This window comes from Arvicanthis niloticus, chromosome 23 (assembly GCF_011762505.2).
Source record: "Arvicanthis niloticus isolate mArvNil1 chromosome 23, mArvNil1.pat.X, whole genome shotgun sequence".
Taxonomy (NCBI): Eukaryota; Metazoa; Chordata; class Mammalia; order Rodentia; family Muridae; genus Arvicanthis; species Arvicanthis niloticus.
Genome location: NC_133430.1, coordinates 10449528 through 10475273, shown reverse-complemented (window position 1 = coordinate 10475273; position 25746 = coordinate 10449528). Strand labels below are relative to the sequence as shown.

Sequence of the window (25746 nt, the reverse complement as noted above, 5' to 3'; positions counted from 1 at the left end):
AAAATCTTCCTCCCCAAGTTGCTTTGGGTAGCCAGTTTTCTTTTGTCATAGCAACAGTAACCCTAACTAAAACACATAAAGATTTGAGTTCTGAGTTTAGACTCCCAAACTCATAAAAAGAACTGGACATAGTGGTAGCTGTCTGTAACCATAGGACTGAGGAGAGTGGAAACTCAGATCCCTGAAGATCAGATGCTCCAACGGTTTGTAGTATAGGGACTGTCCAGGTGTTCAGAGGTCTCTATAAATTGGCTAAGTTTTAGAAGCTATGTTTAGTGCTTCCCATAACTTCAGTTAACTCAGTCATTCTGGATTTCTGACGGGGTTGAAAACCTATAGTCTCATAGCCAATCCTGGCTATTTACCTTGAGAGAAAAGATCTGAGTAGATAGTTTTCAGCTGACATTCATTCTAAAGCAAAAAAAAAAAAAAAAAAAAAAAAAAAAAAGCCAGGATCAAAAGTAAGTGTTTTAGTTAGAAGAGATGACAGAGGTTCTGGTTAGTCAACAAAATGATAGACTGGGTATTAGGACTATCTTGTACTTCACTGGTACAATTAGGAATAAGTATGCTCTAATTGTATTTTGAGAGAAAAGTTTTACTTTAACAGGAAGAGTGATATGTAGGAGGAGCTAAGTGGGAAGGAGTACTGAGAGGAAGAGATGGAGTAAGGAGAGAAGATGAAGGAGAGGAGAAGCTAGGTGATGAGAGAGAGAAAGAGAGAGGGGGCATGGAGGCAGATGTTCACATGTCTCCACCAGTCAAAGATAGTTTTTATATCTAGGTTGGGTATTGGGTTACGCTTCTGATTGAGCATTACCAAACTTATAAATCCTTTGATTAACATTTTTAAAAAATTGTATAAAAGCAAAAAGGAAAGGGGGGGCATGGGACAGGGTGTTCTAGGGAGCGGAAATGAGGAAAGGGGATGGCATCTTAAATGTAAATAAAATAAATGGCAGAAAAAAGGAAAAAAAAAAAAAAAGGCGTGCGCCACCATTGCCTGACTAATGCATGAGCGCTCACTGCACTCCTTCCTCTAACTCAAGCAGCTTCTGAAAGGGCACACTTTATTCTTAATTCTAACTCAAAACTTTCTATCAACTGTCCTATTTCCTAACTTTATATTTTCTATTAACTACCCCAATTTCCCTAAATTATTTAAATCAAACTAACCTTTTTTAAAAGATCACTTAAATCAAGTCAGACATTCTATAAAATCATTCATTCATTTAGACAGCATTATCTCAAGGATTTTCATCTTCATATTCACCCAGGAAGTAATTACACCAGGCTCTAGGCAGTGAGGGTCTCCTGGTGTCCACTCACACTAAGCCACATAAATGAGGAGTGTAGCAGTGACAAGCAGGAGAAAGCACGTCAGCAGCAAACAGCCCTGGGATGACGTCTCTGGGACCACATTGCACCAGAGCTCCCCTGTCAAAGCTGAGCAGGACAGTCGGCTGTCTCCAGGGAGCTCACTTGGCCACTGCAGCTCTTCTGTATGGCGTCCACCACTGTGTAAAACTCCATCATGTGACTGTACCTCATTTTTATTCTTTGGTTGATAGACATTTGGCTGGGCCCATCCCTTCTGTTGATAGACATATGGCTGGTTCCCACCTTTCTGTTGATGGATATATGGCAGGTTCTGTCCCTTCTGTTGATGGACATATGACAGGTTCCAGCCCTTCTGTTGATGGGCATATGGCAGGTTCTGTCCCTTCTGTTGATGGACATATGGCTGGTTCTGTCTCTTCTGTTGATAGACATATGACTGGTTTCAGCCCTTCTGTTGATGAGCATATGGCAGGTTCTGTCCCTTCTGTTGATGGACATATGACAGGTTCCAGCCCTTCTGTTGATGGGCATATGGCAGGTTCTGTCCCTTCTGTTGATGGGCATATGTCAGGTTCCAGCCCTTCTGTTGATGGGCATATGGCTGGTTCCAGCCCTTCTGTTGATGGACATATGGCTGGTTCCAGCCTTCTGTTGATGGGCATATGACAGGTTCCAGCCCTTCTGTTGATGGGCATATGACAGGTTCCAGCCCTTCTGTTGATGGGCATATGACAGGTTCCAGCCCTTCTGTTGATGGGCATATGACAGGTTCCAGCCCTTGCTGTTCTGAATAGTGCAGTCATAAGCATGAAGTGCAGGTATCTCTGTGGCAAGAAATAAAACTCTGCTCATTTTAAATGAGTTCCTTAGATGTAAGAGAGAAGCAACATTCACCCTACATATTAGCCAGGGCTACCCTCACCTTGAATAGCCAGCTGCCCCTAACCTGTATTTGCTCTTAAACGGGATTACAATCTTACTCAATTCTGAACATTTTTATATTCACAAGTTTCTTTTGCAATGAAGTTGGCCTTGTTTACACACCATGCATGTGGAAAATGGCTGTAGCACAGACCTGTGGGGCTATGAGAGGAACTGCCCCAGGTGCTCTTTAAAAACTGTGTGGCGGTGCTGGGGGGATGGGGGGATGGAAAATACAGCGTGTGGCTGAGGATATGAGTTCAGATCCCCCAAAGCCACATAAAAGCCAGATGGGTATGGTAGTTCTCTTGTAAATCCGGTGAGACGGAGGCGGAGACTCTCTGGAGCAGCTGGCCAGCCGCACTAAGTGAAACAGAGAGCTCTGGGTTCAGTGGGAGACCTTGCTTCCATGTGTGAGACAGGGAATAATCAAGGAAAAGCATGACAGTGCCCTCAGACCTCCACATGAACATGCACACATGTACGTCCACACACGCAAACATGTTATCTATAAATCCATGCGCATATATGTGTAAACACATACATATATTATACACACATATAAATAAATACTAATTTCTTTTGTTTATTTTTACAGCAAACCCAAGGAGCCTGTATTCAGTCCAGGTAAGCTCTGGTCTCATTCTTGGGTTGGGGGAGGGGTTGTACAATTTAGACCTCGACTGAGTGGTAAACAGAAAATGGTCACCTCAGAGCCAGGCCACTGGTACTCAGAAAACAGATCTGGTGCTGGTGAGTGTCACCAAGCAGTCATTGGCAGCTCAGATAACAGCAGGGTCGCCAGTAAACAAGCAGCAGGCATAGCGACTAGATCCCTACCTGCCCCTTGTCAGACCCACATGGAAGTCAGTGAGGATTAGAGAAGGAAGTTCTCAGTAAAGATGCCCTTTGCCCTTTGCCTCTACCCTGCTCCACAGACATCTCCTGCGCTTCTCCCCGAGAGAAAGTCTCCCCTCCGTAAAGCTTTTCCCCCCTGTTCAAAATACTTGCTCCCTTTTTGCTTCTAATTTCCTAAATTGCAAGCCAATAATACTTCATAAATGGCTGCCTCTGAATCATACTTTATAAGAAAGCAGATACTACGTTCTCTCTCTCTCTTTCTTTCTTTTAGCATATTAACTGTATTTTAAGATATAGTTAAACATTAAAAAGTTACAAATGTGTACTTAAATAAATTAATCTGATTTTAGTTTTCTCCCTTCCACACAAAATAAAGATTAGTCCCTGAAAATGTAATTACCACAAACCCACAGGCGTGCAACGTGAGCCTACATGTCAGGATACATGCAATGTCCCCTTGTTCCCTTGTCCTCTTGGGGGCCTCTTGGGGGCCAGGGTGGCACCAGCCTGTGGCTGGCCAGTGAGCACCCCCGCAGACAGGCCAGCCACACACTTGTGGTACCGCCATCTCTTTGTCTAGCCCTTCAGTCTCCGAAACCCCAAGGGAAGCGCCGGGTGACACACTGCAAAGGTAGGCAGGGCTTCCCAGCCCACAGCTCTCTTGCACACGGCTGCTGCCCCAGCCCAGAGCCTGTTTTCATACCGGCAGAGGCCCCCACGCATGACAGCATTTCTGTTATCTGTCCTAAGTTCTATGCACCCCTGAGTGTTCACTTGGATGGGCTTCAAACTGCAGCTGTGATTTGGATTGTCATTCATCATTGGCTGATTGTAGGAGATCTGAGAGGATCTGGAGAGAGATCTCAGACAGCCTCCTGAATGTCCCCTGTATGGCATGAAGTCCCACACCGCTGACCTCTCCCCACGAGCACACACCTCTGGGTTTGGTGGTTGTGTGCTCTGCTCCTAACTTGTCTGCAAACAGCATCGCTTTCCCGTGTTGTACTGATTGTAGACGTAGACCGTCCCCGTTTAAAGCACACAGTGGCACATAGTTAAATATTGTTTTGTCCGAGTCAGCAGCAGTGTTTAATGGTGAGGTAAGGAAGACTCAGTCATAGGCATTCTTCACTGGACGGTAACCACCACATGACCTCAACAGACTGTTCACACACCGTCAGCACCCGTGGTGGTCTCTCTAGTGCTCTGGCTTTGAGAAATGCCATCGTATCGGCGTTAGTCCTAGCCCCCTGGCTGGGTTGATTCACTCCTTACAAAGTTAGCCGAGTGACTTTCCATTTCACTTTGAATGGCACCATTCCCACTTCCCTCTGCTCTAAGGTGGGGCAGGCAGCTGCTTTTTAAGGCTGCATCTGTGATCACCAAGGGCTGAACAACAACTTGGGTGAGAGGTTAAAGTAGGCAAGAAGAGAAGAAGAGGGAAGAGCTGGAGGCGAGGCTCAGGGAAGACAGCTAATGAGGTGCTGAGAGACACTTCCGGCCCGAGAGGAGAACCCTCATGGGGTGGATATAGAAGGTGAGGTCAGATAAAGAGAGCCTGGCACGGTAGTTAGTGCCGCTAGACATAGCAAGTGGGCAAAGGACCAGGATGGATGCAGAATCAGATGAAGTGCATCCAGGCTCTCTGGTATGGAGAGCAGTATGTAAGGTGACTCGGGGGGAGCTTTAAGAGAACCTACAGTGATGGCAATCTTGGGTGAGCCAATCAGGATACAGCCAGGGATGATGGTGTCCACACAGGGAACATCCCAACCATCACAGGGGCAGTGGCTGGACCAGTGTGCGTGGGGATAAGGACATTCATGGCTCCTACCTAAAAGCCAAGCTTCATCAAACCCAGAGTGAAGAGTGTCACGTGTGTTGGGATCTGAAGTGCATGCATGTGGTGACATAATTGCATGCGTTGTCTGACAATCCTTAGCCGCTGAAGCACGGTGATTCTCCCAATTTATCCTGTTCTCTCTGAGGTGATTCTCTGTGGGGTTTGGCACAGGTTTTGCTGGTTGCCCCTGTCTGGGTTAGAGACCGTTGATTCTGGATTCTCCAATCTGCAGGAGCAACAGAATGGAGGCTGTGACTCCAAACTCATCAGGAGATAGTTTCTTGCTCATTTTATAGCCTTAAAACGGCAGTCAGAATACCCCAAGTGGGTTGGGTTTTGGGGAAGTGTGGAGGACATAGAAGTTACCTCAGATCAACTTTTTTTTTTTTATTTTGGTTTTTTATTTGCTCATATCCATTTATTGGAATACCAAAGTTATTTTAGGGGCCTGGAGAGATGGTATGGCAGTTAAGAGAGCTCGTTGCTCTCGCAAAGGATCCAGGTTCAGTCCCCAGCACCAACAAGACTGCTCACAACTGCTTGTAACTTCAGTCTCAGGGTACCTGATGCCCTTCTGGCATACATGTGATGCATATAGTCATATTTATAAACATAACACATCTTCCAAGTAAAAAATAAAGCGATTTTAATAGAAATAGTCAGTCTAGAAAACTCTGCCTCCCTGTCTCACCTCTCTTGGTTGGGTCTTCCTCTTCCTCCTCCTCCTCTTCTTCCTCCTCCTTTTCCTTCTCTTCTTCCTCTTTATTCTTTCATTTTCTCATTTTAAGTTTCTCTTGAAGCATTTTATTTTTAAATTTTTAAACATTTTACTTTTAAGACTAATTTACTTAGCTGAGCAGTGGTAGCCAACGCATTTAATCCCAGCAGCACCAGGGAGGCAGAGGCAGATGGATTGCTAAGTTTGGGCCCAGCATGGTCTATGGGGTGAGTTCCAGGACAGCCTGGGCTACACAAAGACACTCACAAAAAAACATGAAAAAATATTATTGAACATTTTTTTTATTGCACGCACTCCTGCTGACTTAGCATTCTTTGTATTTGCAAGAATTGTGCAGTGCAAACAATACATGGAGTTATATTTTACACTCATATAACAAATCAATTCAATTATTAAAGGATTTTTTTTGATACTGAGATTGTATATACTGATGTATGATACTGAGTTGGATTCAGTCATAAAGTGGGATTCTTGATTACTTGTGATTCTCCAGGGTACATTTTCTTCCGATGATAACACGCCTACACCAAGATGTCACAGAAAATGACTGTTGGAATCTCACTCAGGCTTTTTACAAATTCTTATGGATGTCCTGAACTTGAGTGAGAAGCTCAAAAATAACAACCACATAAACTTTTGTTTCAAGATATTTAATTTTGCATTATATTTTTAATTGAATTTTTATTTACGTATATAGGTGTCTCTGTGTGTGGATATGTGCACATGTATCCAAATACCCAAGGAGGCCACAGGAGGGCAGCAGATCTCTTGGAATGTTGTGAGCCATCTGATGTGGGTGCTGAAAACCCAACCTAGGTCCTCTGGAAAAGCAGCTTGTGCTCCTAACCACTGAGCCATCTCTCCAGCCCCTGTGTGTTGGGTTTTGTTTCCTCTGGAAAACTAATTGAGAAGGACATGGTGGTGGGGGTGGAGTGGAGGGACCAGAGAGATGGCTTAGCGGGTAACGCTGCATACCCAAACCTGACTGCTTACCCAAACCTGACTGAGTGAGTTTGATTCCGCGTCTTATGGGGTGGAAGCAGAGAACCAACTCCCAAAAGTCATTCTTTGACCATCACAAGTGCCACGTGACTCCTGTACCAATCAACACATTAAATAAGTAAATGCATTTTTAAAAAAAATCTTTTAAGGTATGCAAGGGAGACAGCCACTTGTGTCCTGACAGGCTAACCAGACTGTGGTGCTTGCTTTCAGAGTATCATGTCACTAACACCTTCATTGTTTTTGTAGAAGAGGGATATGTAAAAATGTTTCTCCGAGGCCGCCCCGTCACCATGTACATGCCCAAAGACCAAGTGGACTCCTACAGTTTGGAAGCAAAAGCTGAATTACCAGCGAAGCGGCTGAAGCTGGAGTGGGTGTATCCTTTACTCGCTGTCCAGATTGTCGGTGATGACTGGCTCCTGGCAAAAGATTTATAAAAGTTAAATATTTTACTATTAGCTTTTTCAAAAAAAGAAAAAATCAAAATTTCAAATCTGGCCATGTAGGAGAGGCAGTTTCGGAGCAAGTTCTCATGATTGTGGCTCTCGTCCGGTGGATACCCACTGTCTTCCTGACAGGACACCATGGAAGTGATCACTGTGCAGATGGACGCTTTCGGGGGCCGGGGGATATCAGTGTATGGCCTGCCTATCACAGAGAAGCAGCAAGCTTAGTGAAAGTAATCAAAACTGGTGTCTAAGCCAGGGTTGTATTCCTGCACAAAACATCATGACCAAGAAGCAAGTTGGGGAGGAAAGGGTTTATTCAGCTTACACTTCCACATTGCTGTTCATCACCAAAGGAAGTCAGGACAGGAACTCACAGAGGGCAGGCACTTGGAGGCAGGAGCTGATGCAGAGGCCATGGAGGGATGTTACTTACTGGCTTGCTTCCCCTGACTTGCTCAGCTTGCTTTCTTATAGAACCCAGGACTACCACCAGCCCAGGGATGGCACCACCCACAATGGGTCTTTCCACTCTTGATCACTGAGAAAATGCCTTACAGCTGGATCTCATGGAGGCATTTCCTCAAAAGAGGCTCCTTTCTCTGTGGTAACTCCAGCTTGTGTCAAGTTGACACAAAACCAGCCAGTACAGTGTAAACATCAGGACTTTAACAATCATAATTTCAACAGACAAACCATTTGTTTGCTGTTCTTGGTTTTTTGAAACAAGGTCTTACTATGAACCTAGCTTTTAACTCACAGCAATCCTTCTGCCTCAGTCTCCACCATCCAATGCTCTGTAATCATTCCCACCGTGGAAGGAGGCTGCTGCAGCCTTTTCGACTACGAAGTCTCTATATCAAATGTATCGTGATTTTCTGCTGCTCGCTGATTAATGTCAAGCTCTGAAGACAATTCCAACATGTTGATTTAAGTTGGTATTGCCGAGCCTTCACTGGCAAGAATTAGTATTTGAGATTATAGAGTCATGTTCGTGGAAATCAAAAGATTAGAAGTTATTTGGCCAGGCCAGGTGGTAGTGGCGCACGCCTTTATCCCAGCACTTGGGAGGCAGAGGCAGTCAGATTTCTGAGTTCAAGACCAGCCTGGTCTACAGAGTGAGTTTCAGGACAGCCAGGACTACACAGAGAAACCCTGTCTCTAAAAACAAAACAAAACAAAATAAAACAAAACAAAACAAAACAGAAGTTGGAGGTTGTTTGGCCCATCTATTTTGGCACATGCCATGGAAGGGATCTGCCTCTTCCTTAAACTGAGCAGTTTTTAAAAATCTATTCTGGAAACCATTATTCAAAGAATGCTTCCTTATTTGTGTTTCAAAAGACATGAAAGAAGAAAATTTGCTTCAGATAAATGGCATTTTGGCCAGGTTACTTCTTTACACTCAAGTTCAAGTGACGCTTTGCTTTTTAAAGTACACATGTTAAATTTTTAACACCAGGTCAGTGAGAAGGCTCAGTGGCCAAAGGTACCTGTGACCAAGCCTGAAGCCCCGAGTTCAGTACCCGGGACCCACTCGATGGAAGGAGAGAACCAACTCCACTTGAACATATGACACCCATGCCTATGTGCTCACGCGTGCGCACACAGTAAATAAAGTGTAATAGCATTTAAAAACACTGATAGTTATCCCTAAAATGCTGGTGCGCTGTTAGTTAATTCATCAACTTAATTAACAATTAAAGGTTAATTAATTTTGAAACCTTTGTTACATTCGAGCAACATTTGTATTCTTTATAAGTACTTGTATCATTTTAAATTAATGTTTGATTAAAAAAAAAAAAGATTCAGCTCCTAGGTTGCGGACAGTAAAAGCAGACTCATATTTGGCTCGATAGCTTGTAAAAATCAAACATGCTGTCTTCATGCTGTAAAAAACAATGTGTTCACACCAGATATGGTGTATAGCCAGACATGTCTATAGTTCCAGAGAAAGGAAGTCTGAGGCAGGAAGATCTGAGCTGCAGCCAGCCTGGGCTATACAATGATCACCTGTCTCAAGCACAGTGGTGGAGCACTTGCCAAGGACAGGGAAAGCCCTAGGTTCAATCCCCAGTACTGCAAAATGTGTTCATATTCTTACTGAACACTTATAATTTGATTTTAGATATGTAGGTACTAAGGTCTATTAAGCAGAGGGTCAGAGTGTATTACATGTTGTTGTTTGTTTGTTCGAGACAGGGTTTCTCTCACCATGCAAGCTCTAGCTGGCCTGGAGCTCGCAGAGATCCATTTAGGATTAAAAGCATGCACCACTGCACCCAGCACCTTTTCAGTTCAGCATTGTCTAAATTGCTTAAACTGATAGGAACCATTGCACAGCACTTATACGCCTGTTGAGTGAAGGGATGGCTCTCCAGCTCTTAAAAGCAAAGGATTTTTATCTTGACTTACACCAAGCTACGGGTACCGGGGGCGAGACTGTCGCAATAACTTGTATTTGCTTCCGACCGGGGAGACCGTGTACTTCATTGCATCTGTTGTGGTGCTTTATAACGTGGAGGAACAGCTGCAGAGGCATTACGCGGGCCACAATGACGACGTCAAGTGGTGAGTCCCCACAAACAGATCGGCAAGACACAGGTGAGCTAGCCTTAGCTGAAAGAATCCAGCATCAGGGCACAAGCCAGGGGTGCAGGGCTCTGAAGCCAGACGGGGCAAAGCTCTTCTTTCTATTCCCCACCTTGTCTTTGGGCTCCCTAATTCTGCTCCCCGATTCATGGCAGCTCTCTGTCCTTACTGCACTTCTGTGTAATCAGATTATCTGAGGGAAAACAAACAAACAAACAAACAAAAAACAAACAAACAAACAAACAAAATGCTTCAAGAAGCTTTCTTAAAATCCCAAATGTTAAAGACTTCAAATTGGGTCTTTAATTTTAGAAAACATGCTTTGTTGCATACATAAGTCTGAGTCTGCGATGTCATCGGATAGCCTATGGAAGACCTTGCAGGGATTGGGTGGGTAGATGGATTTGTGGTCATCTGGATACCTGGCTAGTGATTAAAATCCTATTGACGTAAGATGAGACATCTTTCCTAATTAACATACCCAAAAGTGACTTGTAGGAAGGGGTGTTGACTAAGTCAGTGGTTCTGAGATGGAAATCGTATTTTCCCAACAAAGGAACCTTTCCTTAAGGTTGGAAGTTCTGGGGAAGAAATCGGGGATTCTGATAAATGAAATAGCGTTTGCTGGCTCAGGTAGTTGGGCTGTTCGGGGAATTTGGGTTGAGTCTGTAAGAAGCTAGGCAGTATGGATTTCTTGTGTTTAAACCTTTGGAAGACTATAGAAGTAAAGCCCGCCTTTGTATGGGGTTGTCTGATAATTATCCTTCTTGTAGCCTAGCGGTCCATCCTGACAGGATCACCATAGCAACAGGACAAGTGGCGGGCACATCTAAAGACGGAAAGGTGAGGTATTCTCATTGTCTTTCTGACTTTTGGTAAGGAACTGGCAACAACCTCCTGATTTTCACATTGCTGATAATGAATCTGCCTGGTCATTGTAGTTGCAGCATCTAGAACTATTGTGTCCTCACCAGGAGCTCTCAGTACAGACTACATGTGCCATTGTGACCCTGAATATCACCCAAGCCCCTGAGCTTCTCTTCTTTTCAGCCAGTTTTTAAATGGCATTGTCACTGGTTGGGATGGTGCCCCTCTTTCAGCTCAGGAGGCAGAGGCAGGCGGGCCTGTGGCCATGTAACAAGGCACTGTTATGAAAAACAACAGTCAGCGGCCACAACACATTAACATAGTGTTGTCGTGCCAAAGAGTCAATTAATTCCTGAAATTCTTATCTCCATACATGATCAACATGAAAATATATCAATCTGAGAAGCAGAGTTAAAAATCACCAAGTAACCATAGGTTACGGGACATCCTTGACTATGGATGCCTGACAGTCATTTCTTCAGTGGGTGGACTTCATGCCTTGTGCTGATCACAGAGGCTCCTGGGAGCTTCGGGCAAACTCTGAAGGTGCCTTAGCAAGACTTCAGTGTGGCTTGTTAGGAAGGAGGAGAGGAACTGGTACAGCCGGACAAATAGGAGATGCCCAAGCTGACGTCCACGAGTGAGTGACTGTCATGTTTTATCAAAACCACTCACAGCCTCTTAAGTCTCTGTTTCTACAGCTTTGTCCTGGTGTGAAGGTAATTATGACAGGAATCTCCATTTTTTTAATCAATGTGTATCTGTCCAGAAAACACACGCGCTATCTTATCTGAGCAGATGTTTTCATGATAGCAAATTTTAGCCGCAGATTTTACGCTGTTCTCCATTAGTGTTCCACACTTGCAAAGAGCGAAATAACAGAAGCCAGGCTACTGTTATGTAAACTCGCATAAGGAGCAGTTGTTCATGTTTTTTTTAAAGAATGAAAGCCTGGAAGAACTCTTTGAAATGAGAAGCAAACTGTTTCCTCCTCCCTCTAGTGGCATAAAAGTGTATTTCTCTTCTTCTTCTTTTTTTTTTTTTTTTTTTTTGCATTGAACCAGAGAGAAATTTACAGCTGTTTGAGCAGATTTTTGACCTGTAAAGACACCCAGAGAGGCCACATTTGGTGCCTGGCTATTTGGAGACAAAGCTAAATGAGAACGAGGTTTGCCTATCCTATGCCTGCTCGCCGGGCGCGTGTCCAGGCTCTGTGATGATGGATCTGCTGACTGCACTATGGTGCTATCTTTGGTGAAATGTCATTTCTAAAATTTAGAGAAATGCAAATATACAAAAGGCGTGTCCGTTCCTCTGGTATGGGTGTTGGGAGAGTGGCTAGTCAAAGTTTAAAACCTGATAGCCTTCTCCGGACGCCTCAATGGTTCAGAGTGCCCAGGGCCTCCTACAGTCACCGGGAATGTTTTCGTTACACTCACCGTTGGGGTCCTCAAATGTAGAAAAGACTTTTTGTTTGACAAAATTGAAGTCAGAATAATTTTATGGTTCTGAGGTGAAGAGAAGCAGTTAACCAACAGTCACAAATGATGGCCGTATTCTTTCCAAACAGCAACTGCCGCCACATGTGCGCATCTGGGACTCTGTGACACTGAACACTCTGCATGTCATCGGAATAGGCTTTTTTGACCGGGCTGTCACCTGCATCGCATTCTCAAAATCTGTAAGTATGAGAATGCTCCAGGACTCCTTCCCAAGCAAACATTTCTAGCCACCTGACTTCCACCCTTTCTCAAGGCTTGCTAGCCCACACACCCATCCTCAAGCCCCTTCATCTGGAGACTTATTCACACTCGCTCATCCATCCACATCCGTGTTCACAACAAACACTCCTGTTTGTTCACTACCCTTGTGCTTTGCTCTGCATAAAATCCTAAGGGAGCCATGTGCCTGGCCAGGAAAGCCAGCCTCAAGTCCAGTGAAGTGCACGTTCCTCATCTCTGATATAATGGACCTTTGATATGTATTGGGGGTGGGACGTGTGTGCAGGTGCACATGGTGGGGGTGAGCATGCATGTGTGCCATGCAGAGGCTGCAGTCAACCTCCCCTGCCTCTGCCTCCCCATTGTTGCCATTACGGGCGCACTACACCACAAGCCAGCTGTGGGTCCTGGGGATCGAACTTGGGTCCTCAAGCTTGCCCAGCAAGCCCTTTACCAACTGAGCTCTTTACCCAACACTGTTACACGATCTTTATAAAAAGTAAAACAATCAGGGCTGGAGAGATGATTCAGTGGCTAAGAGTACTGACTGCTCTTCCAGAGGACCTGGGTTCAATTCCCAGCACCCACATGACAGCTCACAACTGTCTGCAACTCTAGTTTCAGGGGATCTGACATCCTCATACAGAAATATATGCAGGCAACACCAATGTGCATTTTTACAAAAAGTAAAAGTAATCACAAGGCAGAGGTGGTGCATACCTTTAACCCCAACACTGGGGAGGCAGAGGCAGGCAGACTGAGGCCAGCGTGGTCTACAGAGCAAGTTCTAAGACAGCCAGGGCTACTTTCCCTGTCTCAAAAAAAAAAAAAAAAAAAAAAAATCAAATAGTAAAATCAATGATTCTTTTTAATCATGTTGGTCCCACTTCGGTCTCACGTGCAGTCTTCCTGTGAATCACTGTTTCTTGGCAGAACGGAGGAAGCCACCTCTGTGCTGTGGATGACTCCAACGACCATGTGCTGTCTGTGTGGGATTGGCAGAAAGAAGAGAGACTGGCCGACGTGAAGGTTCGCTCAGCCACTCACTGCGGTGTCCCACAGGGCACACTGCCTGCATGGGCAGCAGGCTCCAGGGTCGCCCACAGTCCTCACCCTTGGGAATAAACCTTCCTTTCAGACCTCCTTTCTATCTCTCTTCCAGCATGAGACCCTGCCTAAGGCCTGCCTGGGTACTACCTGACTATCAGGTTCTGTGCAATTCTCTGTTTTTCTCATTTCATAGTGACAACCCCAATTTCAACTCACTCAGTCACTTCTTTGCTCACTTTCGTTCATACGACAAACCCAGGTGCCCTCTATGTGCTGGGCTGCCACCCTCGAGCAGGGCTGGAGGTGGCCAATGACTGAGGCGCGCTCAGTACCTGCCAGTCTCTGGGGTTGCAGGAGACATGGATGTGAGTGCCCCTGAGGTCAGGACTCTGCCTCAAATCAACTATGCGCAGAACGTTGAGCTGACACTCCTGGAGCTCTCTTAAGTCTCCCTTCTGTCAAGAGCACTCCTGGGTTCCTATTCTCATAGATCGCACTTCCCATTTCTCCTCTTGGCATCTGTCAGCCTTGGTTAAAACCTGACCTAGCTAACCCAAGGGAAACCATCAGCAAGTCTTCCTTGGATAATATTAGGCTTTCTCAGACAGCCTTATTACCTTACGGGAGGTTGTTCTCAGACAGCCTTAGCTATCCTGCTTTCTGTCTAGTGTCTGGGATGCAGACAGGTATTCTAATCAGATGTGTCTCCTGGCCTGACATTCCCTGTCTTCTAACGTTGCCAGCAGAGATATATGGTGTTCACCCTGTGTGCCAGGTTAGATGCAGCCAGGGGCAAAGCACCAGCCAGGATTAAGAACATAGAATCGAATCATTACATAGAAGCAATAGGCAGGGTTAGGGGCAACAGACCAGGACACTGGTCCTGGAAGTCAGAACATGAACTGAGGGCTGCTGGATCAGTTGCCAGAGAGCCACCTCGAGGGACCCCAAACTGAGTCCTGAGCCTTAGGTAGTGGTCCAGAAGCAAGAGAACGAATGGATCAGGGCAGTCACAGTGAGACAAGATCATGGGGCTGCAGGACATAGAGAATCCAGGGTCCTTCCTAGGGATCCCAGTCACTGGGAAGGGGAAGAGGGTGCAACATCTGGATGTCACCACCCAAGAAGTGATCTCAGTGCTCAGCCAGTTGCAAAGCTGCCTTCTTGGTACTTGCTGACCTCTGGCTTCCAGCCACATAGCAGAAGACAGAGGTATAGAGGCAGCAGCCAGAATAACTACGAAGATGAAGTCAGTGGGGCTTGAGAGGCCTGGTACCCTGCTTACAATGCTTAACAGTTTTGTTAAGCATTGTAAGAGGCCTGTGGCATTTGATTCTCTGTTTTGTTTTGCCTTAAAGTGTTCGAACGAAGCAGTATTTGCTGCGGACTTCCACCCCACAGACACCAATATCATCGTCACCTGCGGGAAGTCACATCTCTACTTTTGGACGCTGGAAGGAAATTCCCTTAACAAGAAGCAAGGGTTGTTTGAGGTAAACTGCACCTGCCGTTCAATTTTCCTACGTGGCACCTGTGAGGGGCTGGGTTCTAAGGGAGCACTGAGATATTTCAGTCTTAGTGATTATTTTAGTGATAAGTATAAGGGCGTATAAAAAAAATGATGCTCCCTTGGAGTTCCCCGTACAGTTGGGAAGTCCTCCCATCTTGAGGATCTCCCCAGGAATAAAATGGAAATGGGGGTCCGGACCTCCTCATGGGGCAGCTAGCTGCAAGGAGCCTGCATATGGGCACTGGTTGCTAGAGACTGGCAAGGGTGGCAGGGGTCCTGTCCATCCTTCTGAAAGCCTGACAGCATAGCTCATCCCTCATGCCCCGCTTAACACCATCCTGCTTAAACTGCAGCTTTAGGATTCCCCAGCCATGGAGTTGCCTGACATTTCTTCCTCTTAGAGCGAGTAATCTGGAAAGATATGTCTCCTGACAGTACTTAAAACTAAAAGCTCCGGACTCCAGCGGCTGATACCATCCAGCTGGGGTTGATGGGGCTCTAACTTATCAACACAAATAAAAGGGTATCTTTGGTAAATAACCTGCCCGTCCTTACTTATTACATTCCACAGAAACAAGAGAAGCCAAAGTTTGTCCTTTGCGTGACGTTTTCTGAAAACGGTGACACCATTACGGGAGATTCAAGTGGCAACATATTGGTGTGGGGAAAAGGTAACGAACACTCCTCCTAAAGCTGTTTGATGTTTTTGGTAATGAGGTAACTAAGACATTGGAGGTGGGGTTTATAGAAACGAGCTGTTGGAGCTACGCACAGGACGACCGCTAAGTTCCCAGTTACATAGGTATATTTGTGTGTGTGGCTTTAACGAAGCCATAAAGCAGAAGCAAACTAGGGGATAAGAGTCACTAACTTTGCGAATACCCCTGTGAAAGGCTTTTTAAGGTTAGGATACTATGATAAAGTTAATCACCTTGCTGGAAGAGCTGTTAGCAAATTATAACTCAGAAGTTATTAATGGCTAGATATGTGTGTCACTGTTCTGATCCACATAGCATTTGACAGAAGTTTCTGGAGTGCTAAGAGCGACAATACAGAAAATGACGCATGCGCACAGGTCAGCTCGGATGTGACGCATGCGCACAGGTCAGCTCAGCTGTCATGCATGCACACAGATCAGCTCAGATGAAGCGCATGCACACAGATCAGACCTAAATTCCCTTACAGTTAGAAGATGGAGAACCCCAGTCAGAGAAGAGGTGTCAGATAAGTCCAGTGAGAATTCATGAGCATCTTCTGGGTTCAGGAAGATACACCTGCCTGTCTTTCTGGGTCTCAGAGTTGGGTATGAGAGAGAAGGGAGACATAGACGGCCCAATGTTACTTCAGAAGGGGAAGGTGATTTTTGTATTCCTTCTGTTCTTGGCACCTACTGTAGCAAGGCTCATTTGGTTTTTAGAAGAACCCTGAAAGGTTAGCAGTAGCCACATTCCACAAAGTGGGGAGCTGAGAGGAACAGCTAACTTGTCCAGGGACGTAGCCCACTGGGGAGAAGGCAAAATGCACACGCAGAGTCCATGTCTTCTGCCACACAACTCTGCGACACCATACTTTTCTCCATCATAGGGTGATCCAGTTCTTGCTGGGACTCTGAGAGCATCAGAAATTTAATTCCTTCCTAGGAACATATTATAATGATGTCGTAACGTACCATAACAACTTTAAACAAACTGAAATGGGTCTCGGCAGTGGTCAGAGGCTAGCCTTTGGATTGTGCCCTAGATAATGGCTTTTGTGGCGTGTTTAGGTACAAATCGGATAAGCTATGCAGTTCAAGGGGCCCACGAGGGCGGCATTTTTGCACTTTGTATGCTGAGAGACGGCACGCTGGTGTCCGGAGGAGGGAAGGACCGACGGCTCATTTCCTGGAACGGAAATTATCAAAAACTTCACAAAGCAGAGGTAAGTCAGCCACAGAGAGGACCTTGCAGCTATACGTCTGATGCCTCTGTTGGCAGTTTGGATTAACTCAGAGTTGTGAGGGGCAAAAAAAAAAATAGATGAATTTTTATGGGCAGCAACAATCATAGAGGCAGTTTGTTTACAAGTAAAATAAAAGGACTTGAAACTACCCAACACTTCCTGTTTGGAACATTGTTTTAATAGAGGCAGTCTTCCTTTCCGTAGGGCCCCTTATGGACAGTTGGATTTATCACTAGAACCTCTCTTTGTCTAATCCCCAGTATGCTGTGCGCATACAGCATCACCGTGAACCGGATGTGTGGGGCACCTGCTTTATTCACGGCTCTCAGCTGCCGGGTGGCGTGCTTCCCAGCACTTCCAGTCCTTTGTGGTTCGTTTCAACACCTAAGACCTAGTCATCCTGTATTTCCACGGGAGCCAGAGGCGAGAAGCCTGGCACCCAGCAGCCTCCCTGAGGTTTTCCCCTCTAGCTCACGGGTATGAGCAGGCAGGCTGGGAAACTGGCACCAGTGTGGGGTGGCACTCCATCCCTAGCACGAGACACTATGTAGGATTTCTCCAGCTTCTGAGTCTCGCTCTGCCTGTTCGTGGTGATGTTTAGGGCGGTACGAAGTTGCGGTTCTCCTGGTTACTCGGGAGAGAAAGGCCTTCATCTGAGTATTAGCAGCCCCCTCCCTCTCTATGATGATTTGGTATTATGTCTTAATTTATATATTTGTGTGTGAGCATGTACGTGCATGTGGTATGTGTACATGTGTGCACATGTCCGTGCACGATCATGTACTTGTGGAGGCCAGATGAGGTTGTCAGGTGTTTGCTTCATCACTCTCCTCCTTTGTCTCTTGAGACAGGGTATCTCAGTGAACCTGGAGCCAGGCTGGCAGCCAGCTAGCCCCAGCCATCCTCCTGTCTCCACTTAAACCTATGCTGGGCCATAGGTGTTAGAGTTGTATATTCAGGTCCTAGCGTGTGTGTAGTGTGTCCTCTTACCCACAGAGCATCTCCCCAACTGCTCCTGAAGACCTTAATCTTGGTAACTTCTTTTTCTTGCTATATAGTCCAGGATGACCTTAAGCTTATTGTGTAGCCCAGGCTAGCCTCAAACTCACAGTGATATTCTTGTTCAGTCTTCTGAGTTCCGGATATATTTGTCAAAACATCATGGGTCTATTTTAAAGATACACAGTTTTTATTTGCCATCTATGTCGTCTCAGTAAGACTCAACACTTTCGAGGCAGAGGCTGGAGGATCTCTGTGAGTTCAAGGTCAACCTGATCTACATAAAGAGTTCCAGGACAGCCGGGGCTATGTAGAGAGACCCCATCCCCAAACAAAGAACAAAACAAAAGAATAAAAAGGAGATGAAGAAGGAATGGATATGGGCTGGATTGATGGCTCAGAGGGTAAGAGTAATTTCTGCTCTTGCAGAAGACCCAGGTTGAGTTCCTAGCACCTGCATGGCACCTCACAACCATCTGTTGCTCCAGTTAGAGAGAATCTGACATCCTCTTCTGGCTTCCAAAGGCACTGTATACATTTGGTGAACATATATACATGTAGACACACACACACACAAATAATATATATATAATAATAATAAATGCATCTTGAATAAAAAGAAGAAAAGAATACATAAGCAGTTATATAAGAAAAGAATATGAAGCGAGAGAAAGCATTTTATAAATAACAAGATGATGTGCTTTGTCAATTGGGAAATTACTTCTTATATTATAATACACTGTATTGGAGGATGAGAGAAGGTTTATATATTGACAGTACTGACTAATTTGGAGACTGGAAAGGTCTAAGAATGCATCATGGGACAGGCCTGCCTGGCTCGTCATTGGCAAGGGAATTTGGAAGACCTGGGAAGGTCATCTAGTTTAATCCCTGTCCCTTAATTGAGCAGTGTCCTGAGCCCTGGGGGGGTGGGGCACCCACATTTCTCTGCGAAGAAGCGCTTCCTTTGTCTGTCTGACTGAGCTGTTGGGTATGGTTCCTTCCTCTGCTTTACTGTAAGCGTTCATCGGTAAACTTGACGATGAAACCATGCTTGAAGATGACCAGCAGGTTTTCTGGATCTGTGTCTTCCATACATAAGATCTTGTACATGCCTGAAAAATCTCTGGCAAATCAGTTTGGACACTGTTTCAGTTTGTTTGATTGGTTTTGGGGCTTTGGGTTTTTTTTTGTTTGTTTGTTTTTTGTTTTTTTGTTGTTTTTTGTTTTTTGTTTTTTTAAAGACAAAGTTTCTCTTTGTAGCACTGTCTGTCCTGGAATTCACCCTGTAGACCAGGCTGTCTTCAAACTCAGAAATCTTCTTACCTCTACCTCCAGAGTGCTGGGATTAAAGGTGTTCACTACCACTGCTTGGCCAGGACCCCATTTGTAAAGACCAGGTCTACACAGACATCGCCATGTATCTGCGTTAGACGATGCTTTTCTAAGTCTTTCCTTCCAATTCTTTGTTTCCAGTTCTTCATGATGGGCACATGTTTGTTTTTTTTTTTCTGTTCCTGCTTTCTTTTCCCTTTGATCATCATCTGTACCCCAGTGTCGATAAGCAGCCCCCTTCCCCTGACATTTGAAGTCCTTGATCACATGCATGCCATCCCATGCCCCTGGGCATCTCAGAGGACAGTAAGGCTGAGGGACCAGGACAGAACATGACATGTGCCGAGTTAAATTCTGTAACAACCACATGGAACAACTGTGACTTTCTTATAATAAGATTTGCTCAGCATTTGTGGGAATGTGCTGTACATTGCTAGTCCTCGGGTGTTCTCATCACTGGGAAGACAGTATCAGAGCCTCTTCTGGTACCCTAGATGATGTCACTCACCAGGCAGCTCTCCCGCCTCACAGACTGTCAATCCTTTTCTCTTTTGTAACTTTTCTTTTTTTTAAGGTTACTTTTGAATCTGTGTTTGTGTGTTTATGTGTGCGAGTGCACATGTGAATATGTGTGCACGCGTGTGGAAGCCTTTGGTGCTGTCCCTCAGGAGCCGTCCTCTTCATTCTTTGAGACTGCATCTCACCCTGGAACTTGCTCATTCATCCAGGCTGCTGACTGACTGCAAGCCCCTGGAATCCTCCCACCTCCTTCTGTAAACTCAGTGTTGGAAGTACAAACCCTTGCTACCACATCAGGATTTTTTATTTTGTTTGTTTGGTATTGTTTTGTCTTGGTTGGTTGGTTGGTTGGTTGGTTGGTTGGTTGGTTAGTTTTTGGTGTGTGTGTGTGTTTTGAGTCAGGGTTTCTCTTTGTGTAGTCCTGGCTGTCCTGGAACTCACTCTGTAGACCAGGCTGGCCTCAAACTCAGAGATCTGCCTGCCTCTGCCTCCTGAGTGCTGGAATGAAAGGCGTGAGCCACCGCTCCCTGGACACATCTGGCTTTTTTTCCTGGGCTCCAGAGACCAAACTCTGATCCCTGTTTGAGATATCGCCCAAGCTTCGTCCCCACGTTTCGTGATGTAGAATCTACTCTGCCTCAGATTCCCAGTCCTTCCAGCTCAGCTTCCTAAGCACTGGGGGGAGTTCAGGCACGTGCCAGCACCCCAGCACACCAGCGCAGTCTCTGCCAACACACGCACTACAGGTAGAGACCATGTGGCAGGGAGGGCTACTTCTCATAGCCCTGGACAGCCCCGGGCCCTCATTTTACTCCAGTGAAAGAACGTACTTCACTTTAGCAGACGGAACTGTCCTTGACAGGTGCGTTCTGAAAGTCTCCCGCACCTCCACACTTACCAACATGCGCATGACCCTGCTCCAGGACCACTTTGAAGTTAAAGGGAACTTTGGGGAATTCTTACATTTCTCAGGTCTTATTAACTACTGAGGAGATATGCCTAACAAGTAAAGCATAGACTGACTGTCATGCTCCTCCCCAACCTTTTTTTTTTTTTTTTCTTGTCAAAAAATACTTTTAAAAAAAGTTTTGTTGGGGGCTGGAGAGATGGCTTAAAGGTTAAGAGCATTGACTGCTCTTCCAGAGGTTCTGAGTTCAAATCCCAGCAACCACAGGGTGGTTCACAACCATCTCTAATGGGATCTGATGCCCTCTTCTGGTGTGTCTGAAGACAGTGACAGTGTACTCATAAATAAGATAAATTAAAAAAAAAAAGTTTTGTTGTTGTTGATTGATTGGTTTTTGTTTGTTTTGTTTTGGGTTGGTTGTGTTTTTTTGTTTGGTTGCTTTGGTGAGCTAAATGCTGATGCAAGTTTATATTCTTAGCACTTGGAAGACTGAATCAGGAGGATAACCTGAGACTGAGGACAGTCTAGCTTGCATAGTAAGTTCAGGGCTAGCCTGAACTACATAATGACACCTTGTCTTAAAAAAACAAACAAACAAACAAAAACCAATGGAACGAAATCTTAAGTCTTTGTTTACATGTGACTTTCCCCCACACAGATCCCTGAGCAGTTTGGCCCAATACGGACAGTGGCTGAGGGGAAGGGCAATGTTATCTTAATAGGAACTACTAGAAACTTTGTCCTGCAAGGCACCTTGTCAGGGGACTTCACACCCATCACTCAGGTATGGTCAACTTGGCAAATGCCAAGGTCTTTCACTTCCCCATTAATATGGATACATGTGAGTTTCCCAGTGCGGCCACCTTCTGCTTCAGAGCTGTGTTTTGTGTCATGATTAAGCTTGGGTGGAAAGAGCTCAAAAGACAGTCATTCGGGGTTTCATTGTGATGGTGGGATCTCAGAGTCCCTCTGTCTTGGTTCTTTTGTAGGGTCATACGGATGAGCTTTGGGGGTTGGCCATCCATGCCTCCAAACCTCAGTTCTTGACCTGTGGACATGACAAGCACGCCACTCTCTGGGACGCTGTTGGTCACCGGCCAGTCTGGGACAAAATCATAGAGGTAAGTGTGCATGCTACATTTCTAGTCTTCTTGTAAAAACTTGTCTAGGATATATTTTTGTATGAAAAATTAAGTGATAAGAAGTCTAAAGGCAGTGTTTTACCTTTTAATAATTACAGTGCTTTTAAGAAGGTTTCGAGCCGGGCAGTGGTGGTGCACGCCTTTAATCCCAACACTTGGGAGGCAGAGACAGGCGGATTTCTGAGTTTGAGGCCAGCCTGGTCTACAGAGAGAGTTCCAGGACAGTTAGGGCTATACAGGGAAACCCTGTCTCAAAACAAAAACAAAAACAAAAAACAAAAAATCCAAACAAACAAAAAACAAAACAAAACAAAAAACCCAAACAAAAACAAACAAAAAACCCAAAAAACAAAACAAAAAAAAAACCCCAAAACAAAAACAAGAATGTTTCAAGCACTCTCACCCATATTATTCTAAGCAGCAGCAGCAAGTCCGTGTTTCCAAGCGGGGTTGTCAGCGTTCCTAAGAGCAGAGTCTTAATGGATCAAAGTGCTAGAAAGCCCTGTGAATAGCCCGTGTCCCGTGACGGCACATCTTACGCAGGGTTACAAGCCACACTGAGGATACGCAGTTTCATTTCTCCCTCTCTGGAGTTTGGTGACAACGACAGAGCATTCATTTTGAACTTCACAGGGAAAACACAGATTTCTTATCAGAGGGTCAAAATCCCTTTCCCCTGCATGAAAATCAGGCTTTTATTCCTGAGCTGCTGGCACGCCAGGTTGTGAATGTGTTACACCATCCTGCCCTGTGGGTTGAAGACCTCTCGTGTTGCTCTGACTGTTGGTCAAGAGATGAGGAACAGAGTGGCTGAGTTATTTGTGAAGGTCACTGAGGTAGTAAGTGGGGGGGGGGGTGGCTCTGTCTTTAAGGGCACTGGCTGCTCTTGCAGAGGACTGTGTTCAATTCCCCGTACTTACATGACAATTCAAAACCATCCGTAACTCCAGCTCCAGGATATCTGACACCTTTTTTCTGATCTCTGGGGTGACCAGGCATGCACACTGATGTACTTACATATGTGCCGGCCAAACACTTAACACATAAAAAGTAAATGGTTCAGCCGCCCAGCTCAGACTGACTCCAAACCCAGGCTGTGTTCCACCACACCGCCACGAATCACAGGCAGCCTCGCTTGGTTGCTTGTATCCTGACAACTCATGCACCCCATATAAAGAAACAGCCCTTTTGCAGGACCCAGGAGCATCCCTTCATTCCCTGAAAAGCTGCTGGTATTTCCAACAGCTCAGGACTAGGTCTGGTTCCCCTGTCTTTTGCTTCTAAAGAAGGCTGCCACTGGGTTCTGGTCGCTGTAGCCGGCAGAGCCTGAGGGTAGGCACTTCCACAGCAGGGGCCGTCAGGGAGAGCACCCCTGTAGTTCCATGGACACGACTGCCAGCTGAGCACCCTGACCTGACACCCCACCTCCCTGCCCCCCCCCTTACCACACAGCTAACTGCTCTGGCCTAGCATAATTTGGGGACCAGACCTGGAACCCCAGCCCTGCAGTATCCCAAACCCTCTGTCCACCCTCCCCAAGACTTGGCAACCCTTAGCCTCTCCACACCTCAGCACGTCCACAAAAGCAGCTGTGTGGCTCAGGTGAGCTTGTTCACAGAAACAGCTTGTTGGGTTTGCTCAAGGGCACGTGGGATCTGCCAGCACACTGGCTTAGTGATCACTACTTCTTTTGGAAGTGGTTAAAGATGGTGTGACTGGCGTCTGGAGTCTCTGTCTGTGCTTAAGCTTTATATTTATCTAGTAGCATCTCTGGAGCTCCAGTGTCCACCCCTGCCCTGGCGGTGGGCAGTGGTTATATTCCCAGATAAACCTAGCACACCATTTGACCAGCTTCCTACCGGGCCCAGGGATCAGAGAGAGTTTCGAATGTGCAAGCTATGGCCCAGAAAAGAACAGTCACCTGCCTGCGTTTTTGTGACAATTGTACATAGGACAGACCACAGGGTGGACAAAGAAATTCCAAAGGGAGGCATATGTTGTAAATGAAGCGTGACAGGGACCCACGTGGGCCTGCATCTCTTGTAGGGAGAAAAGAGGCTTTTCAAACAGAGCTGTGGAGCCCGAGGACACTGCACGGGTGGGGTTTGTGCTGACTCGCTGTGTCTGACCGTATATTTACACTCCCTTTAAAATATTTTAGGATCCAGCTCAGTCCTCTGGTTTTCATCCTTCAGGGTCTGTGGTTGCAGTTGGGACACTGACTGGGAGGTAAGCACCCCACCCTACCCCCGCTGCCCCGGAACAGCCTTTGCTTGCGAGTTGTGGAGAGGAGCTAGATGTCTGAGCCTCCCTGAGGGCAGAGGCAGGAGCATGCCAACTTTGGCTGCATCTTCTTAGTTCCAGTCACTTACTGAGAATTCAGTCAAAAACTCAAAAGCGAAACTGAGTCCTTCCCAATTGAAACCCTCCCCAGCTTCACCCTCACCCCACCCCATCTGCCTCCAGCCCCAGAGGCTCCAGAGAGCTCCCAGAATCCTGCTCTAGAGCAGTGGTTCTCATCCTGTGTGGGTCACGACCCCCCAAAGACCATGGAAAAACACAGATATTTATGTTATGATTCATAACAGTAGCACAATTACAGTTAGGAAGTAGCACTGAAAATCATTTTATGGTTTGGGTCATCACAACATGAGAAACGAGACCTGTTTTCTCAGCTAGAGAGATTTTCAGCACTGTAGAAAGTTCCCCAGATCCTGGGCCTCGTGTTCAGACTCGGCTTCTTCTCGCCAGCCTCCCCTGGCATGGTGGGCAGGAGATCCCCAGCCTTCCCGTGTAGCAGCAGTGAGGCTGTGAGCCAGTTACATAAACTCTGTCTTTCTTGTCTGTGATAGCACCAGCACCAGTGACTGGAAAAGCCATGTACATGGGGACATCTGCAGCGCTGCCTAGCGGGTGTTAGTGGCAGCTGGCATCATTGTTTGGCAGTGCTTGCTTGTGTGCCTCTGTGTAGTCTGACTCAACAGAGCAGCCCTCAGGGGATGTGGTCCGGGACCCCCTACATGCCCGTGATAAGACTTAACGGAGTAATTCGGCTCAGAGAGAGTTGAACAGCAGTAACTAATAATCAGAGGCTCCATGGTGACATATGTACATATGGTTTTGTATAGAGATGTCTGGTTATGATGGACTGCCTTGCCCCCTCCACGCCCCCTCCTGAGAGGGAGGTCAAAGGACTCCCTTCCTGACAGAGATGACATGAAACAGATAGTGTCCTTGGAACAGACATAAATGTAAAACTTATGAAAAATGTCTGGATTTTTCCATTGAATGTTTTCAGACTTGAGGTTGGCGAAGAACAAGTGGAATGACAGTGAGCAAAACCCTGGTTGAGGAGGGAGCTGAGAAGGGACTGAGTCTATTGTAGCTCCAGGTGTATGGTCGGAGATGTTCCCTCCCATAGTCCTTTGCAAAAAAACAAACAAAAAACCCCATACCACTCCAAATCTGCTTTTCTATATGTGGGGTTTATAAAGAGAACCACTAATGCTTGCGAGGGGCTGGGGAGACTGCTCAGCAGTTAAGAGCACAAACTGCTCTTTCAGAGGACCCTGGTTTGTCCCCTCCCGCCCCTGCCCCCAACCCACAGGCAGCTCACAACCATCTGTAACTCCATCTCCTGGGAGATCTGGCACCCTCTGCTGGTGTCCTCTGGTACTGCACTTGTGTACAAAAGCCCACACGCACAGGCTCACTCTTGTACCCACCCAGGGACTCACCCACAAATATACATACTATCTCCTATTTAAGTCTCTTTGAGACATCAAAGCTTTAATTCAGTAAGCCCTACAAGGCAGATGTCACCATCATCTATCTGCTGACAGATGGCATGTGACAGAATTCAAGTATCCTAGGGTGGAATGGATGACACAATTAACTTAATGCTACCACTCTGTGTCCATCCCTGGCTAACCCCAGACCATGTGTTACGTGCCAGCCTCAATGCGGTCACAGGCATGTCTAAGGTGAATAGTCGTCATGGGTACAAG

General features: G+C 46.0%; 1 protein-coding gene across 11 annotated transcripts in view; it reads left to right on the top strand.

Annotated features, from left to right (window-relative positions):
* Eml1 (EMAP like 1) overlaps nt 1-25746 on the top strand; it is a 155132-nt gene that overhangs the window by 119511 nt on the left and 9875 nt on the right. For 6 of the 11 annotated variants that reach the window (XM_076921217.1, XM_076921221.1, XM_076921220.1 and 3 more), the window contains 13 exons: nt 2861-2889; nt 3704-3754; nt 6957-7086; nt 9578-9727; nt 10522-10591; nt 12186-12296; nt 13270-13365; nt 14745-14879; nt 15468-15567; nt 16662-16816; nt 21256-21381; nt 21587-21718; nt 23901-23968. In XM_076921217.1, coding sequence (XP_076777332.1) covers nt 2861-2889; nt 3704-3754; nt 6957-7086; nt 9578-9727; nt 10522-10591; nt 12186-12296; nt 13270-13365; nt 14745-14879; nt 15468-15567; nt 16662-16816; nt 21256-21381; nt 21587-21718; nt 23901-23968 — 1353 coding nt within the window. The remainder of the gene's footprint in view (nt 1-2860; nt 2890-3703; nt 3755-6956; nt 7087-9577; nt 9728-10521; nt 10592-12185; nt 12297-13269; nt 13366-14744; nt 14880-15467; nt 15568-16661; nt 16817-21255; nt 21382-21586; nt 21719-23900; nt 23969-25746) is intronic. The other 5 variants (XM_076921219.1, XM_076921224.1, XM_076921222.1 and 2 more) reach the window with 1 other exon arrangement.